We start from the raw sequence: 17,172 nt of genomic DNA, 5'->3' as shown, positions 1-17,172 counted from the left end.
GCTTGCAGGTAGTTGTTGACGACTCAGGCGTGGTCTGTCTCGTGCTACTGGCCGGTTTTTCGTTTGCTGTATTTTTCACAAATGCTAAAGATGCGGAATGAGTTGTTAGAGCTGTTGGACAAGAAGTAGTATTACAGAATAGCCTCCTACAGGTGTAGACAAAGATTGAGAAGAATGGAGCGTATTTGTAGGAAGTCGAAACAGAACAACGCCCTTGACGCTCTAAAAATGGTTTTGACGCGGACATTTGATAATCCGAAGGGTTTTTAATCATTTTTATTGAAACTCCGAGTTGATTCTGTCTGTTAAGAAAGCACAATCACGTCTAGACGTGAGAGGTCAGACCACTTGATAGTTGTTGGGTACACGAGGCGCGAAGTTTCCTTTACAGCTCGTCCGTTGATGATTTCGTACACAAAGATATTGGTGAAGCGCACATGCGTTATCTTCATCAGTATCAACGGAATCAGGTCTTGGGTTGCGACGAGGAACTTGTTGTTGGCAACCAGGAAGCCATTGCCGTAAACTGCATCGATAGTCGCCAATACCTGGTTGTCGCGCATGGTATAGTTTTCGTAGCTGGATATGATGCCGTAGCGCTTCCTCAGTGCGGCACCGGTAGCTGCTTCGAACGATGTGAGGTCGATCTGCTGCAGACCGTCAACTTTATACCTACTTGATCGAGAACCGCCATTCTCCCCACCCAGGTCCTCCCACCGAGCGATTTTTCTGGCTACTATATAGGCCACAATGAAGATCATGGGGCTAAAGATTGAGAGGGTGATCGACGATACGACGCGGAATCGGTTTTCTGGAATGCCGTATGAAGTGAGCAATTCCATCGGTGACAAAGCTGCAAGACCAGGTCTCACATTCAACAGGCCTCGAGTGGTGTCGGCAATGGCAAATTCTGCAATGTTCGCTCGCAATGGTGGAAAAAAATCGGCCAACTCGACACGGTATCCCCACCCCAGCTCAAATGTCGCGAATGCCAATAGCGGATCTATACGTTCGCGAGCTAGGTAGCTCAAGATACTCACTAAATTCATGTACACGGCCAGCAAGTCGGCTTGTACCAGCTCCGGTTTATAGAAGATAACATGCTGATCCGTAATGGTGTCACCAATGGAAATGGTCATCTTCGTGATTGTCCAGAGTCCGTTCAATTGATTGCACACCAGAACGATTAGACCTCGATACATGAGCATGCTTGAGATCGTGGAAAACGCATCTCCGACCCAAATGTGACCCATTCGGAAACGTCGGTAGATCACAAATGTCAATACACTCAGATCGAAGATGACGTTGATGGCAAAGATGCCATGGATAGCGTGAGCCCAGGCCCATGAATCGTGAAGCACAGCTCTGCTGTACCACCTCCACTCACGCAGCTCTATTGCTGGGTCACGGGAGAGATCCCAGTGCGCTGTCTCGATATTCGACTGTGACGTGACGTCGCCTTTATATCGTCCAAAACGACGAGCCATTCGTACTTCTTTGGCTGGATCGTCGGTTCGCTTGTTTGGCAAAGTTTGTAGAATCCAATAGTTATCTCCATCAACACCTTTCAACTCCGAGTATTCGAATTCAGGCTCAGCAACGTAAGGATAGTTAAGCGCGACGGCGATGTGGTGAGGTAATGGAGTGGTTCGCATGTCTTCGATGGGTGTGACTAGAAGCACCATCCCTGGTCCCCGCTGGAACTGTTGTGCCACCTCGTAATCTTGAGCTGAGAGCATCGTCGATAGAAGCACCGTTTTAGTCGGATCACTCTTTGGACGTGTGAGGTAGTACACGCGGGCAACAGTCTTGTCACCTGATACCAGCAGATCAAACGTGCAATCCACTACGGGTACGACTAACTCGAGCTCCTTGACGTATGACAAGTTGTACGTCGCGTACATTTGCATCCTTGAGAAGATGAAGCGCAGAAACTCGTTGCTGTAGATTCTGGAATTAAAATGTGCCACTTCCGAACAGCTTGTAAACGAGTGTGCAGTTGCAGTTTCGAGGTAAAGTGAATCATTTCGTGGAGCCAGGGATCCTTCAAGGACTTCTTGAACTAGAGGACTCTTTTGAATTGTTGCGGTGCCAATGTAGTCGACGATGAGGTTGGAGTAGTGGGTCTCGATTGGCAAGTCGTGTGACACAACTCCGCGGAGAACTAGGAGAGCCGTGCCGAATGACTGCATGGATACCATCATGTAGAGCACCGCAGTCACGAAAACTGCAGTACGGTACAAGAGGAACCCGATTCGTTGCAGTGTCAGCGCTTCGCGCTTCTCTACAAACTTTCCCGCTGGGTGATACGACAAACGAGGTTGTTGACCCGAAAGAGTCTTAGATGACGGCATCTTGTCCAAAGAGATATCATCAACTGGGAATTCGTCCTCTCCTGAGCCATCGGGAGACGAGAAATCACCCATTGAAATGGGTTTCCTCGTCACTCGTGCAAGTTTAAAAGTGTCAGGAATCACTGAAGCGGTCCAAAATGGACTCGATTTCTCCGGATTCTATGAGTCGTTTCAAGACCAAATAAAGCTTTCAAGATGTAGTAGTAAAGTGGCCTTCTATTTGATTTTTATGTTTCGCTATAAAGCTTTCAAGGCGTACGTGCTGCTCACAAAGGCAAAGGTTAACTTACAGTAAGTTAGGTGCATATATGCAGCTTCGGCCGATAACACCTACAGATGAGGATGTTCCATTCCACTTAGCAGCGAGCGTATCCGGAGAAGCCAGCCTCCCAAATGATGTAAAAACAAATAGATATTGTAGAATGGAACTTTTCGCCTTCTACTCCCACACACATACGCTTCTAAGACTCTGGATATTTATATCCAGAGTCCGGGTGCGGATTATTTTTATGATACTTTCGGCTACTTTCTAAGACGTGTCATTTTGACTCTTTTTTATGACGGTGAGGCGTTTTTCTATGACAAGCGGCTATATTGTATGACACGCGCTAAATATACATTGATATTCGGCTTAATTGTATGAGCAAGGGCTCTTTTGTATGACAGTGTTTCCATGCAAGTTTTTTATTTTATTTTTGGGTTTGTTTTATAGTTTTTCTGTTCGTACTTTTACGTAATCAAGGATGCATTATCCATGCAGGCGTAGGGTAACGCTAGTTGGGCACTAAGTTGTGCCCCATCTGGAACGAGTAGTTGATGGTCCTGGCCAGCTCTTCAATTTGCATCGGTGGCGCTGCTTCCAGTTCTTCGTACTCTATGTCCCAGTGCCATTTACCGCCGCGCATGAAAGGAGGTTTGATTTTGCCAATGTAGTTACGCTGTGTTTCCTCGCCTTCCTCATCGCTGGAAGTTTGCACTGTCAAAATACTCCAGTTAATCACACTGGTCGGCTTTTCCGTCAATCGCTTAACCAAAGCATTGACCGAATACTGAGATTTTCTTGTGCCGTCGCGATTGAGGCACCGTGTCTTCTTCCGTGATCGCCCTGGAGGTTTACGGGCCGGGAAAGTACGAAGCATCATCTTCAAGTCCAGCGAATCAACGAGATGTAGAGTCGCCAGGATATGCGCGCACAGCCACCCAGTTTGGTAGAACTCCTTGTCGTCACATTTGTACTTGTTCCGGATGCGTTCGATTTCGTGAACACTCCATGACGGAGAGTCCCAATCATGGCGGACTGGAAACTGTGCCATAACCTTTACAGCGTGGAGCGGCAAATACTTCAGCGGGATATTTTCCACGGTCTCATTTCGCCTAAGAACCCCCTCAAGGGAGCCTTTGTAGGTCCGAGTTTTAAACTCATCTACCTTGACTCCAAGGTTCAGTGCCAATATCCATAGCACTTGCTATCGATATTTTGGGCAGAGTCCCTGCCAAAACGTGACCTGTTGCGGCCCGAAGATGGCTTACTGCAGTAGCCTTTATATTGGCACTGAACCTATTCGGCATTTCGCATCAGGACCTGTACATTCTGACCTCCTCAAGGACTGCTCAGACTATCGCAGAAAACTACGAAGAATGTGTGTTTCGTCGATTTGGCGCAAGTGAGGCGATCAGACATGACCGAGAACCTGGCTTCATGTCCGATTTCTTCAGATCGTTCAACAAGATCGTCGGCCAAAAACAGCGAGCGACTATGGCGTATCGACCTCAAGCCAACGGCACAGCAGAGCGTATGGTACAGATATTGACACGTGCTCTCAAGATGTACGTGGCTGATGTAAACCAGAAGGATTGGGATGAATACGCGGAACGGTTGACTTTCGCACTCAATACGGCTCAAGATCTTGTTCGTGGTGACACGCCATTCTACTTAGTTCATGGATGGGATCCTCGATCCACGTTGGAAGCTGCGATTCCGCTAGGATCGACTCGACGCCGAGATCGAGAACCCCGCCGGTGGCATTATCATATCCAGAAACACTACCAGCAGGCTCGCGAACAGGTTAATGAACGTCTGCGCGAAGCTATTCAAGAGAGAGCAGATCGGCATAACGAGGCGACACGACCACACAAGATCGGCTAACGACCGCTCTGCTACTGTGCACAGATGATAACCACCACCCGAAACACAAAGTAAATAGCCCCCGTGAACTCAGCAACATTGATCGGTACTCTTCAACGCTGACCCCTACGTAGTGCGAGACGATAACGCCCTTGGAGTCAAGGTAGATAGGTTTAGAACTCGGACCTACAAAGGCTCCCTTGAGGGGGTTCTTAGGCGAAGTGAGACCGTGGAAAATATCCCGGTGCATCGGATTCGGTCTCAGTCTCGTATTCGTCATATGATGAGTCGCCAGAGTTATTTGAGTCTTCATGCGTTGATTGCGATCCATCCGGGTAGTTATCCAGTCGACGCGCTTCATCATCCAGCTCTTGCACCCGCTGCACGTGAAAGGCAAGGAGTCGCTCAACGACCTCGAGATGGCGGCGCATAGCAATGAGAAGCGAGATGCAGTGGTTCACTGAAGCTTGGAGCCGATCAATGGGGTTCATCGTTGAAATTTGCGAAGTGAGCTGCAATGTGCTTCCATTGTGTAGCATAACTTTTAGCTCAATATACCTTAACCTGGGTTAATAACATTCATTTTTTTTCAAACGACGACTGTTGCTTGAAGTTCCTACGTAAATAACGACTACCATCGACTTTCTTCAGTTGCTGGATGTACCTCAATTTTTGATCTGTAACTATGTGGTTTGTGGGGAAAGACCCTGCCTTCCCTTAATTCATTTCTGACGATATCATATAAAGTAGCCTCGCCATAATTGAAAACTCAAATTAAATACGGAAATCATAGAAAGTAGCCGCACATAATACAATAAGGCAGTCGTTACGTCCACCAACTATCTCGCCAGAACGTGTATGAAAATGTCAAAATATGTATGCGGTATTGGAAAATTAATCCCGGTATCGACGACGGTATAAGGAATGTCTACCAGTTGGTTTTTCCTACAATTGGTGAGACCCAAGCGCATCCCAACTTTGCCAACTCGTGTACATGATCCGAACCAACTTTATACAAGACTAAAATTTTGATATCCAGAGACGACTCTGAAAGTAAATCTCGTCATTAACGGCCAAGGCACGATTGGCATGAATTTTTCGCAGCAAACCAGTGGCTCGGGAGAGAAACTAGACGCCATCTTCACCCCCTCCGGTGGTGGCGGCGTGCTCGCCAACTTGGAGGCCTGGGTATAGCAGGCAGATTCGATCTAGCGCCAAGGTTATCGATTCAGACGTCGCTAAGCGATGAACGGTAAGTACAAAAACTGATAACGCAAGTTATGAATTCATTCATTCATTGAGGTTAACGCCCATGCCGTAAAAGACCTAGCAAAGGATCTTGTATCGACACAACTCCCCCATCGATAAGTGAGTGTTGAGCAAAAGCTCCACTCCCAAACTTGTCTGTCAGCATGAAACTGATGAGGCGGTATCTGACAGCACACCAACAAAGTTGTGTATTAGTTGGTTTCACCAATTCTCATACAACTTAAACCAACTGCGCACCAACTGCACCAACAAAACGAAATTGTCCAACCACTCACCTGTTGATATTGGTGCCGTGCGTAGCATCAACGCACATGACCTCAAGAAACAAACGAGTCATTCTTCTCATATGACAAGTCTGGAAAGTGACGCAACTTGTCAGCTTAGTGTCGACGTCCCGGAAAACGTTGACCACATTGCCAGGGCCTTCGCTGAAATCCTGCATCAGCTCGGTCACTCGGATGTTGTCGTCAGGCAAAGTATACGAATCGCGCCGCATCTCGCAATCAAGTTGTTCACATCCTGCAAGTGAATCGGCTTCTCGGACACCTCTTTCAAGTAATGGAGGATCTTCTTCCTCTTGGTACCTCCTAACGAAAGGCAAGAACAGTCAGTATCCAGATAAAACAAATCACACACCTAATAAATGTACCCTGCCACATTGTACGCACAACACTGCGCGTTGCAGGAGATGTAACCTTTCGCACCTCGGGATACGTGTTGAACACGTTGGCATCAACTTGGTGAGAGTGCGTATGCACTTGAGTCTTTCCACCCACTCGGAACACCCCACCCGCATCTTGAAAGAGCAATGCGTTGAGCTTAGCCGGGCACTCTATGCGACGGGTAGTATGATTCGTACGAGTCCCAGCCCTCCGTGATTGGAATGAGCCACCGTGCGTGCACACCCATGACTTTGTATAGTTGCCCAGCGATTCATCCCATAGAATTGGCTGGGATCCGGACTGTTGGGCTTGACGAGAACGGCTGCGGTTCCTGTCTGTAATAGAGTTGCTCGTTCTTAGCTTGTACAGCTGGAACGTATTCCGCTGATATTTAAACAGAGCAGAATAAGACACGGCATGAGCCACAGGATAAAACATAGCACCATACACAGTATAAGTCATGATGTGCACGGATTCTTACTGGGCAAAGGTCTCCTCCATGGCTTCCCACGAGTCAAACACTCCGCCGAAGGGGATGCAAGTAGTGACATCTTCAGACGCGGCCTCGTCGCCAGAAGATGCACTGGAAACAGTCGCAGACGGGGGGGGGGGAGGTGGCAGCAGAGCTCTTGTCGCTTCTTCCGGGCTGGCGTGGGCTGGTACTTGCCCCGTCCTCTGCTCTGTTAGTGCCAGGGCGGCCTTCTCTCGAGGACTCGACAGCAGCCCTAGCATCGGCCTGCCCCGCGTCCCCTCTACCTCTGCTGCGGGCGCCTGGTGTAAGAGCGCGCCCCGCTATCTTGGTCTTCTTATTGGCTGTCTTCTTGCCTGCCGCCACTTTGGGGAGGGGGGAAATGAAAGGCCAGCACGCGTGGCATCGAAATTAAAAAAATCGAAATAAATAAAAAAAAGTGAAGTTTGTCGGCGCTTGTTTTTGCTGTACTTGTTTTGGCGAAATAGTTGGTGGATCTAAGCACTTCCATACAATAAAGCCTACGTCTTAGAAAAAAAAACCTCTAGTCTTAGAAAGTAGCCGGAAACGTCATAAAAATAAGCTTTTCCCCAGAGTCCAGAGTTCTTAGCGGGACCGCAGAACGTCAAATATCCTGTATAAAAGAGTAATTGGACACGCTTGTAATATCGAAAAGTGCATTCCTTACAGTGGACAAGATAATACGACGGAATCTGTTATGAGCCGTGGAATCTTATCCCACACAGTGAATGTTGACCCAGTCGGCCAAGAACACCATTCGTGCAACATAGGTACGGAGACTGTTGTGGTTTGACTAATGCTTTTGGAGGACTATGTGAGAACTAACACGCTAGCTTTTAAAGACGTTTTGACAAGAGTCCTTTGCATGTTGGATCGTGTTTTAGTGGAGCATACATTGGCTAGAGCAATACTCGTACCAACTCTTGAAAATTAAAACTGCAGTGTAGCGTACGCAAACACGAAGAGTAAATAATGACACATGCATGCAAGATGCTTGACCAAGTGGTCACAACGACCGAGCGGTTTTCTACGAGTTCTTCGAGCCTTGAGCCGCATTCTCGCTGTATTCTTTCTCTGTGTGCTGTCCTCATAACTACATCGAGGTGAGCCCAATGTTGGGTATCATTTGCAGCTATACGTTCTGTTTGGTCGGCAGACGCCAGGTCATGGTGCATTCACGCACACACGACAAGGACTACTCTTCGGAGATGGACACGACGACGACTCAATAACAAGAGTTGGTGGTGGTGGATACTTTCTGTTTGGGATGACTTGCAGATGGCGTGCCGTGCTCGTCGTGTTCACGATATCGGCGTCTCGACCGGAAGTGCAACCACAGCTAGGCGCTTTTTGTTTTCACGTTGGTTTATTAGTTAAAAAGAACCGTTGTCTATCAACGTGAAATATCAAGAATCTCCCGGGCAACGCACGGCATTAGTACTCTGCAAATACAAGAACCAACCCTGCAAGATAAGAATTCTACGATATCTTGTTAGCGACTATTTGCAAGTTTCTTGTCAGGGCAAAGGGTTGGAGCTTATATGTTAAATTCACAGAACAATACAAGCCGTTTGTTTTTGGCTGTTATGTTCTGTTTCCTCGTCCTCGACTCTGAAAGAGCTAATGAAGGTCAATCCCAAGTGTTTGGCGTTCGGTCAAGCTGTCTCATTCTTCAAATTCGCGTCGCGCAAGTTCTTCGATGTGCAGAAGGCTTAGTCATTTCGGCTGCATGGTTTCGGCAATCCTTCGGGTGTGTAAGATAACACGGAAGAGCTTTTTTTTTCATCGTGCACAGAATTCATTAGTACTAGTTTTGTATACTCTGCTTTCTGGTATGTGTTGTTCTGTCTAGCTAAGCGAGAATGTTAATGTTAAGGAAGATCAGGTCCTGCCAACTCAAAGTCTCAGGATACACCAGCTGAGCCGTGCGTTGAACTGTGTTACCGTCCACAGCATACACGTACACATTGGTGAACCGAGACCGGAGCGCCTTGACCATGATGATCGACAGCAGATCTTTCGAGCCAACAAGAAACCTACCATTGGCCACCACGTATCCCGAGCAATACACGCCGTCTGCTGACGCGAACTTGAGGCCCTTGAAGAAGACGTAGTTCTTGTAGTCGGAGATGAGTCCATAGCGAGCTTCAAGCTCAGCTCCGGTGGAAATCTCGAAGTTAGTAAGGTTTCCCTTTTGGGCGGTGGCTGCCTTCTCGTTCGATGACCGATCACCAGTGCTTCTTCCTGTGATTCCTACAGGTTTCTGGTCTGGATAAAAGTGGTGATATACTTTCCGCATCCCCACGTACACTAGTATAAGAACTACCAATAGCACTTTGGGGAACAAGGAAGCAGCTAAAAATCCAAAATCGATTCCGTTGAGCATGTGCGTAGTCCACAGACGCATCGGAGACAGAGCTTTCTGCGCATCGGTCACTGTAGCGATGCCCGCTCGATACTCGGTATTTGCGTAGTTTACGACTGCCTTCATCACAGAGGAAGAACCACGGATAATATCCAGACGATTGCTGTGGATAATCTCGAATAGGAAAAGAGCGAATGCTGGATCAATGCGTTCTCTAGTAAAGCGTCCAATAAGCCCAATAATACTGAGAAACATCACCAATAAATCGGCATGTGAGAGCTCAGAATGAATGGGAACCGTCTGTGATCCAGAAAGGGTATTGGCATTTGATAGGCAAAACTCAACGAGCGTCCAGTACTCGTTGACGTACCAAGACGCCATCACTAACAGCCCTCGCATCATAAGTGTGCCATTGGACACGGAAGCGAAGGCATCGCCGATCCAGATCTTGCCATTGCGCAGATTACGGAACACCACAATCGACAATACGCCCAGTGAGAATAGCGTCTGCCACGCAAAGATAAGGTGAATGCCGTGCACCCAAGCCCAGGAATCGAAAATGACGGGTTCGCCGTACCATTCCCATACTGACAAAGCGACTGCCGGATTTTCGTCCTCAACTTTCCAGAATAGGTTACGCATATTCGCCTGTTCCGACTCAGCATGCAGATAAAATCCGCGACGACGAGCTGTACGTGCATGAATGATAGGATCCACGGAGATATTGCGTGGTACACTGGACATTTCCCAGTATCCGTCGGGCGACACTCCATCCAGTGTGAAAACATTGAAAAGAGGGGCACTAGTGTATGGGTAATCCAACCCAAGCACAAAATACTGGTCTACCTTGGTGGCACGCATATCACTCACTGAAAAGAGCGTGGCCAAGATCGCCGGTCCCCGTCGGCTCTGTTCGTCAACGTGATAATCTTGCGTAGACATAGAGATGGCAACAATGTGAACATCGGTCGGGTCGCTCTTGCGACGTACCAAGTTGTAGACGCGAAGTAAACTTGGATCACCGGTCACCAACGGTGGAGATGTACAGTCGACCACAGACACGATAAACTCAAGGTCCTGGACAATAGTGAGATTGTACGAACTGGTCGCGATGAAACCCAGGAAGCCACTATTCAGGAACGTAGCATTATAAATGTCCGAGTTGAACATCTCGATGTCGCCGCAGTTTTCGAACGAGGTTGCTGTTGGTGACTGCAGATAAAGCGTGTCAAATCTTGGCGATGTGTCACCTCCCAGCACCTCCTTAACAAGAGGGCTGTCTCGAATCAGGCCGTCGCCACAGTACCCCGCAATGAGCTTGGCTTCCATTGTACCGAATGATTCCGTTCCAACATTCGTCCCTTGCAACACGTCGATCGTCGTGTACGCGGACTGAAGACCGATTCCCGCATACATTAGAGCAGCAGCCACTCCAGCGATACGGCGAAACAGATTGAAGAGCTGGGCACCCGTGATTCGCTTTTTTTGCACACCGCCATGTCCTCGCTTGTTTGAATTCGTGAAGGGAACATGTTTTGGAGATACACGTGCGATGAGCCCTGTCATCGTCACTAGCTACCGCGACGCAGTGTCACGCTGTGCACGCCCACCGACACCGAACGAGATGTAAGAGCTGGAAAACGCTGCTCAAATGAGCAAGGCGAGAAGGAATCAGGACAAGGGTGGCCATCTTCTAAATCTGAGGGAGACTGAAATAGCGAGATGGCCAATATGGAATCGAGAAGAATGCGTCGACAACTCACGATATTCTTGAAACGTAAAGGATAACGAAACGTCCTTGAGGACAAGATCGTGAAGGTGTACAGTATGGTAGTAGCTAGCCTACCTTCGTTCATTTCTCCCCGTAAAACCACGCTCCTCGTAAATCTCTAGGTTGTAAATCTCCCGATTAAAGATTACGAAGACTCACAGTACTCAAAAGCTTCATTTCGGGGTTCACCAAACCACGACATCAATGCGAAGGCTCCTCCACCACGTTCTGTGGATCACAACCGCAGGAACTATAGATTTGGTCATCGAATCTATCGATAAAGCTCGTAAACGGATGTGAAGCTCGCAATGGGCCTTTGTTGCGGTCGGGTGCGTCGGTCCTCGATTCCTGAACTCAAGGCTGTGATGGTCGTCGTGTCGACCGACAGTCTATGAATAGCTTACCAATAAATGCCCAACGCAAATGTCGTGGATCAGGTATCCTCGATAGACGCTGCATTTTTTGTTTTCGTATCGCATTGTCACTGCGCCCTTCATGAGTGTTGCCTTGAAAGGTGCAATTCGTCATGAGACAGCGATTGGTGCTCGGCGCTTGCGCATTCCATTCATGTGTGACAGACGTGCAAACATCCCATCAAAACTGAAGCAAGCAAGCAAGTCTGACGTAGCAGGCTTAAACTCATTACCCGACATACTCGGAAGGACGCAAGCCTCGAGACAAAGCAACAGCAGATGCCAGCCAGCATGACCGCAACGGACGTTCATGTGGAACCGCAGACCCCAATCAAGGCGGACGTTGACTATGTGCTGGTAGACTTCGAGCCGCTGCACAAAGAACGCTGGCGCAGCGAGACCGTGCGCCTCGTGTGCGTGCAATTCCCGCCCCACACGCGGAGCCTGTGGCACAAGCACCTAAACTATGGCATCTACGTGGTTATGGCACCACTCAACGTGACAGAGCAGCCGTACGGCCAAGAACCGCGCCCGCTGGTGCAGGACAAAGGCTCCGTATTCTGCCGCGACCACACAAAGGACAAACTGCTACATGTCATCACTAGTCACAAGACGCCGCTCTTCATCGTGGAGGTGGAGCTACTCAAGAAGAAGGCGGATATTATGCCCCATGACCAGGTGGTGTTGCACTCCAGTACCGGCGTGAAGCTGTTAAATAACGAACCAGAGTGCCGGGTGTACCGTTTGACTCTGCAGAACGACACTAATGAGGACCAATCGACCAATGAGATCTCGCTCTACCTTCCCACAGGCGCTGTGCTAGTTGTACTAGACGACTGTGAAGTGGAAGTCACCAATGCGTCGGAGAACCCAAACGTTGACACGGAGCGTGTGCTGTCGCTGAAGGTGGCGGATGACGTTCAGTTGACAGCTGGAAAGTTTAACCTCAAGCTGCTATCGTCCAAGACTAACAAGACGCAGTTCATCCTCGCTGAGGTCTACTAATGTGCTCTAGCGTGAACAAGAAGTGCGTGAATAAATACACTGTATTCCCAGCGAGGTAATAAAAGAAACCGAGAGAACGAATTTGCTATTGTCGACAGTGTATGGGATCTATACGCACGGAATCAAAAACTCTTCACACTATCAGTGTAACTTGTGCCTAATCTACTTCTTATTGATGTAACTACTTCGAAAAATTGGAAATGCCGCCATTCGTACTAGTGGTCCCGACACAGAAGATAAGTTAAACGTGAGCAAGTTCTCAAGGATCAAGCTACTACACTTTGCATCCGGCCGCTTGCTCGCCAGATCTGTAGCATGGATGATAGTTCAGAATGCTTGACTATTAAACTTATAGTATTAATGCGTTTACTGTACGATTCATCCAGTAAACACACGCAGCGTACTACAAAGGCTGCAGATATGAGCGGCAAGCCGTAAACCAAACCATTCTCAAATCGCTCGAGTGCTGCACGATGGGACCCGAGAACGGTGTTAAGCCTGACGTCGACTATGTGCTCGTGGACTTCGAGCCGCTGCATAAGCAGCGCTGGCGTTCAGACACTGTGCGTCTTTTGTGTGTCGAGTTTCCCCCGTTCACGACGTGTCTGTGGCACCAGCATCTGAAGTACGGGATTTATGTGGTCATGGCGCCGCTGGACGCGGTGGAACAGCCATACGGCAAGGAACCTCGACCGCTAGTGCAGAAGAAAGGAGCGGTTTTCTGTCGTGACCACACCAAGGACAAGTTAATCCACGTGGCAACCACCAACGAGTTACCTGCGTTCCTCATTGAAATCGAACTACTCAAGGAAAAGGCTGACGTAATCCCAAATGGAAATTTGCCACTGCACGAAGGCAAAGGGATTGAACTGCTCAAGAACGAACCGGAATGCCGTGTGTACCGCTTCACCCTGCAAGTTAATGGAAGCGATAAACTAGCAACTAGTGAGATTATGGGCCACCTGCCGACTGAAGCTGTGTTGCTAGCACTGGAAGACTGCAAAGTGGAGATCAGTGGTATTCTGAACGACAAGCATGAGGAGGGCATACACCACATTTCGATGAAAATAGGGGGCGATGTTCACCTGAAAACTGGCAACTTCAGCGTCAAACTATTGTCATCGAGCGCGAAGAAGACGCCGTTTGTCTTGGCTGAGGTGTTTTAGCTTCCTTTGTAGCTAGCTGCCTGTGTACATGGGTGTGCAATACCTCAAATGCACTCATCTCTTCCACTCCTCCTAGCAATGTACAGTTTCTCAGTCAGCTCGAATCATTTACATCTGCACGCTCCAAAAGTCCATTTTGAAATCGTGCTTGAAGATGTATGACTCGACGAAGCCCGGGTCCGTGATCGTGGACGTCTGGTAGTTGTAGATCAGTGCCTTGCGTTCCTCTTTGGGGTTCTTGAACCGCAGGTCGTTCTTGCGTGCTTCTTCAATAAAGAAGTTGGCGAAGAATTGTCCGCTTGCGACGCCTTCGCGCGAGTGGTCGATCACCTCGTACGGGGTACCGTCCTGGTATTCTCCATACTCGAAGCTGTTCTTCTCGGGGTGGAACTGCACGGCGTAGACCGGGTATTCTTTAGCCTCAAAAGCTGAGATAAACTCAACTCCTTGTCTGTCCACGTTGGTGGCCAGCACAGTGTAAAAGTCCGTGAGGGACGAGTACTTGTTGAACCTCTCGGGAGTGATCCCCTGTTCGTGGTTGTTCATCGTGATAGGCTTGTCCTTGAGCCATGAGTAGAGCTCAGGACTGGTCTGACTGAACAGTCGACTGGTGGGGGCAGCGTCCGTGAAGTTCAAAGGGAGAGTGATGTTCATCGAGTCAAGGCCTTTATTGAGCGAGTCCATGTCTTTCGTCGTGAGCTGCACGAGCCACTCGAAGCCGAGACAAGTGGCCCACACGGGGAAGTGCACGCCCTTGTCGTTAAGCTCTAGAGCCAGCTGGAACAGCCGCTCGGCGCGGTCATTGACGATGGCGGCGCCGCCAGGGAACAGCAACCCATTGAGCTGCGGTAGAAGCTGCTCCAGATACGGCTTGGGTGCGTTGTATGGGATAGGGACGACGCGACCCCCGGCGCTCTCCACCCACTTGACGTAGGACGCCGCAATGTACTCGCCGTGTTGGGAGATCGGGTGCGCGAAGACACCGATGATTGGCCCACGAGCGCTGGCGGAAACGATGGAGAGGCTTAGAGCCGCGGATAACAAGAACGACCACAGCGCCATCGCGAAGATGCGGATCTGACACTCAACATGAAGAGGCAAAAGTAGGTGACGTGATTGGCTGGATCATTTTATCCAATAAGATATCCGTACGAAAATTCACAAAATAAATGCTTAACAGGAAAAAAACAGCAGTTCGGCGATTCGCGTGTTTATTCTGTTTAGAAGGTTTTATTTACAGTAAACCCTGTCCTAACTAATAATCGCCGTTGCCAAGTTCACCATCAGATATAGAAATAATATCAGAAAGTGGAGAATGGTAAGAACCCGAGGCACTAACACTTCGAGTCATGGGCTCCTAATACATAAATAGCTCGTCTCGTTTAAGGTTGCATTCAGAGTTTTGCGATGGGAAGGAAGGCAAAACACGTCGGGAGCCTGACTCAGGAGCACAAAAAGAAAGTATGCACGTGGAAACGAGACTTTCCCGGCCTAACCCAGCTGCAGCTAGCTGAAAGGGCAGAGCGTGAATTTGCTCTGGTTAAACGTCCTGTACAAGGAACCATCTCTGCAATCCTCAAGGAAAGCGATCGTTACCTCGACGTCCGGGATGATGACTGAGACGTACGACGATCATGGTCACTGAGCTTTTCCCGAGCTTGACGAAACCCTCGCAAACTGGGTCAGGCACACCGAATCATGTTGGACGGAAACATTATTAAAGCTAAGGTCAACGCCTTCTGGAGAAGATGCAGGTGGCGGAAGATGAACGTATCACTGGTTTTTTTTTTTTAAAAATGACGAAGCTAAATGCATTTCTAACAACAATAATATATTTGTTTTACATCAGATTTTGAAAATATTGTATCAAATATAGCGTTTGGTAGGATTATCAATCCTTTATTAACCTTTGACTGGGAACCGAGTCGGTGAATCCGGTCCGTATCATATATAACAGGATATCAGCGATGAGAGGGATCATTTAGGACAGGATATACTTTAACACAAAATAGCAGGTTTTACATCTTTGAAACAAATTATATTTGGTTGAGATGAAAGAGAGACAACTTACAACCGCCTAAGCATTTCTAGGTAATCCTCTCGACTTCATGAAGAAGGTTTTTCCCCAGAACAAGTCGAACAAGTGGTGGCTGAGAGTACAAGAGGTGCGAACACAGATAAACGTGCTCAAACTCAAATCCGGATTGTTAACTATATGCAAACCGTTCTCTTAGACTGGCAAAAAGATACGATTTCTAAAGGTGGAAAGTGAAACAATCGATTCCTCCTAATGGAAAGCCCAACGTAGATAGTGTTCAAGTAGTTCAGTGGATTGAGAAAGCTGTGTCGACTATAAACGAAGATTAAAACGAAAGTCGATGGAGTACATACTCAAAAGACTTGGTCAAGGCCCACGTACAGCAGACACAGAACTCGTTCAAGAGCACGTCGCCCGACTTACTGACAACGATCTGTTTAGTACGCTGCTTCAGAACCAACACGTGGAATATTAGAACTGAGAGAAAAATCACAATATCAATATATCAGACAATTTACTGCATTGCTGTAATAGTTCTCGGAACACTACGAAGGAAGCTGGTGCTTCCAGGCAAACCAAAACTCTGTTATTGGTCCTAGGCTAGTTGCATAAATGGTCTAAGCGGCCGCTCTGTTGGCCGTGGTAGTTTTCAGGGCTCCTCAAAATGCAATATCATATTGATTGCAAGACAGAGACCTCGCCAATTAATAACGGCATTATTTTGTACATTGCGCCAGTATGATCTTGACACCATCCATCACTAGCGCCTCGTCGCCGTCGTATCTCACGGCGACGAAATCTGCGGAATTGAGCAAAACGAACACGCTCAGCAGACTCAGGAGGGGGGGGGGGTTACCTCGAGAACCCTCCCGCCGCGCACCCCATTTCCTGTGAGTACCTGCACAAGTTGTCTTTATAACACAATACTGAGCATGAATTCCTGGACACAAAATCTCTATAAAACAAAATCAATTTATCCAGGATTTAACCAAGTATCCGAGTTGATATTACTCTAGTTGCGCATCTACGAAGATGACTCTACGCTTTTCCTGTTGTTATCTACTGCCTTAGCAACAGCACTGCCATCCCACAAACGCCTGTTATACTGCAAAAACATCACCGTTTCGAGCGTCTTCGGATTAAGACTTCGAAGTAGGCGAGAGTAGACAATTCCAGCTCGCGAAAACAGCCGCTCGACATCATTGGATGTAGGCGGAATCCAACCCAGGTCGACGGATGTAGCCGTCGCTGCCTCTTTCGCAAGCGCGGCCTCAGCAAACGATCGCTTCTTAGAGATATTTTGGTGGTCCACCGGATCTCTCACTTGGGATGAACTATCGGAATGCAGCACCTTAGCCAGGGCTGTACGCTCAGTGCGAGTAAGGGACCGCTCCTTCCCCGACAAAACCTTTACTATTCCATTTTCGAAGTTGGGGAACTTTACGGGGGGGGAGGTGATAGAGAATTGCGTCCTCGTAACGGGGTAATGCTTGATCACGTGATCAAAAAGAGCA

At 48.3% G+C, this 17,172-nt stretch overlaps 8 protein-coding genes across 10 annotated transcripts; 2 read left to right on the top strand and 6 right to left on the bottom strand.

Annotated features, from left to right (window-relative positions):
• Positions 1 to 305: 305 nt before the first annotated feature.
• Positions 306 to 2,426, bottom strand: PPTG_04096 (hypothetical protein; the record flags this gene model as incomplete). Its single annotated transcript, XM_008897920.1, has 1 exon — positions 306 to 2,426. The coding sequence occupies one exon, from the start codon at positions 2,424 to 2,426 to the stop codon at positions 306 to 308; it is 2,121 nt and encodes a 706-aa protein (XP_008896168.1).
• A 701-nt stretch (positions 2,427 to 3,127) lies between these two features.
• On the bottom strand, positions 3,128 to 3,667 carry PPTG_04095 (hypothetical protein; the record flags this gene model as incomplete). The annotated part of the gene is made up of 1 exon (XM_008897919.1): positions 3,128 to 3,667. The coding sequence occupies one exon, from the start codon at positions 3,665 to 3,667 to the stop codon at positions 3,128 to 3,130; it is 540 nt and encodes a 179-aa protein (XP_008896167.1).
• Positions 3,668 to 4,691: 1,024 nt separating this feature from the next.
• On the bottom strand, positions 4,692 to 4,970 carry PPTG_21569 (hypothetical protein; the record flags this gene model as incomplete). Its single annotated transcript, XM_008898379.1, has 1 exon — positions 4,692 to 4,970. One exon carries the CDS (start codon positions 4,968 to 4,970, stop codon positions 4,692 to 4,694), a length of 279 nt encoding a protein of 92 aa, XP_008896627.1.
• Positions 4,971 to 5,753: 783 nt separating this feature from the next.
• PPTG_21568 (hypothetical protein) lies at positions 5,754 to 6,980 on the bottom strand. Of its 3 annotated transcripts, XM_008898377.1 has the most exons (4): positions 6,892 to 6,980; positions 6,453 to 6,765; positions 6,024 to 6,335; positions 5,754 to 5,912 (listed from the first exon to the last, which is right to left on the bottom strand). In XM_008898377.1, exons 2-4 carry the CDS (start codon positions 6,542 to 6,544, stop codon positions 5,783 to 5,785), a joined length of 534 nt encoding a protein of 177 aa, XP_008896625.1. In that variant the 5' UTR covers positions 6,545 to 6,765; positions 6,892 to 6,980; the 3' UTR covers positions 5,754 to 5,782. The 3 variants fall into 3 exon arrangements, with proteins under 3 accessions (XP_008896625.1, XP_008896626.1, XP_008896624.1); XM_008898378.1 differs by having other exon boundaries at positions 5,754 to 6,335; XM_008898376.1 differs by lacking the exon at positions 6,892 to 6,980 and having other exon boundaries at positions 6,453 to 6,891.
• A 1,701-nt stretch (positions 6,981 to 8,681) lies between these two features.
• Positions 8,682 to 11,068, bottom strand: PPTG_04094 (hypothetical protein). Its single transcript, XM_008897918.1, has one exon. The coding sequence runs from the start codon at positions 10,829 to 10,831 to the stop codon at positions 8,753 to 8,755; it is 2,079 nt and encodes a 692-aa protein (XP_008896166.1). The 5' UTR covers positions 10,832 to 11,068; the 3' UTR covers positions 8,682 to 8,752.
• A 660-nt stretch (positions 11,069 to 11,728) lies between these two features.
• Positions 11,729 to 12,454, top strand: PPTG_04093 (hypothetical protein; the record flags this gene model as incomplete). Its single annotated transcript, XM_008897917.1, has 1 exon — positions 11,729 to 12,454. The coding sequence occupies one exon, from the start codon at positions 11,729 to 11,731 to the stop codon at positions 12,452 to 12,454; it is 726 nt and encodes a 241-aa protein (XP_008896165.1).
• A 473-nt stretch (positions 12,455 to 12,927) lies between these two features.
• On the top strand, positions 12,928 to 13,620 carry PPTG_04092 (hypothetical protein; the record flags this gene model as incomplete). The annotated part of the gene is made up of 1 exon (XM_008897916.1): positions 12,928 to 13,620. The coding sequence occupies one exon, from the start codon at positions 12,928 to 12,930 to the stop codon at positions 13,618 to 13,620; it is 693 nt and encodes a 230-aa protein (XP_008896164.1).
• PPTG_04091 (hypothetical protein) lies at positions 13,042 to 14,710 on the bottom strand. The gene has a single exon (XM_008897915.1). The coding sequence runs from the start codon at positions 14,680 to 14,682 to the stop codon at positions 13,729 to 13,731; it is 954 nt and encodes a 317-aa protein (XP_008896163.1). The 5' UTR covers positions 14,683 to 14,710; the 3' UTR covers positions 13,042 to 13,728.
• Positions 14,711 to 17,172: the final 2,462 nt, after the last annotated feature.

This window comes from Phytophthora parasitica, assembly GCF_000247585.1.
Source record: "Phytophthora parasitica INRA-310 unplaced genomic scaffold supercont2.6, whole genome shotgun sequence".
NCBI classification, from domain to species: Eukaryota; Oomycota; class Peronosporomycetes; order Peronosporales; family Peronosporaceae; genus Phytophthora; species Phytophthora nicotianae.
Note: the sequence above shows the minus strand (reverse complement) of the source record. Positions and strands in the feature narration are given on the sequence as shown.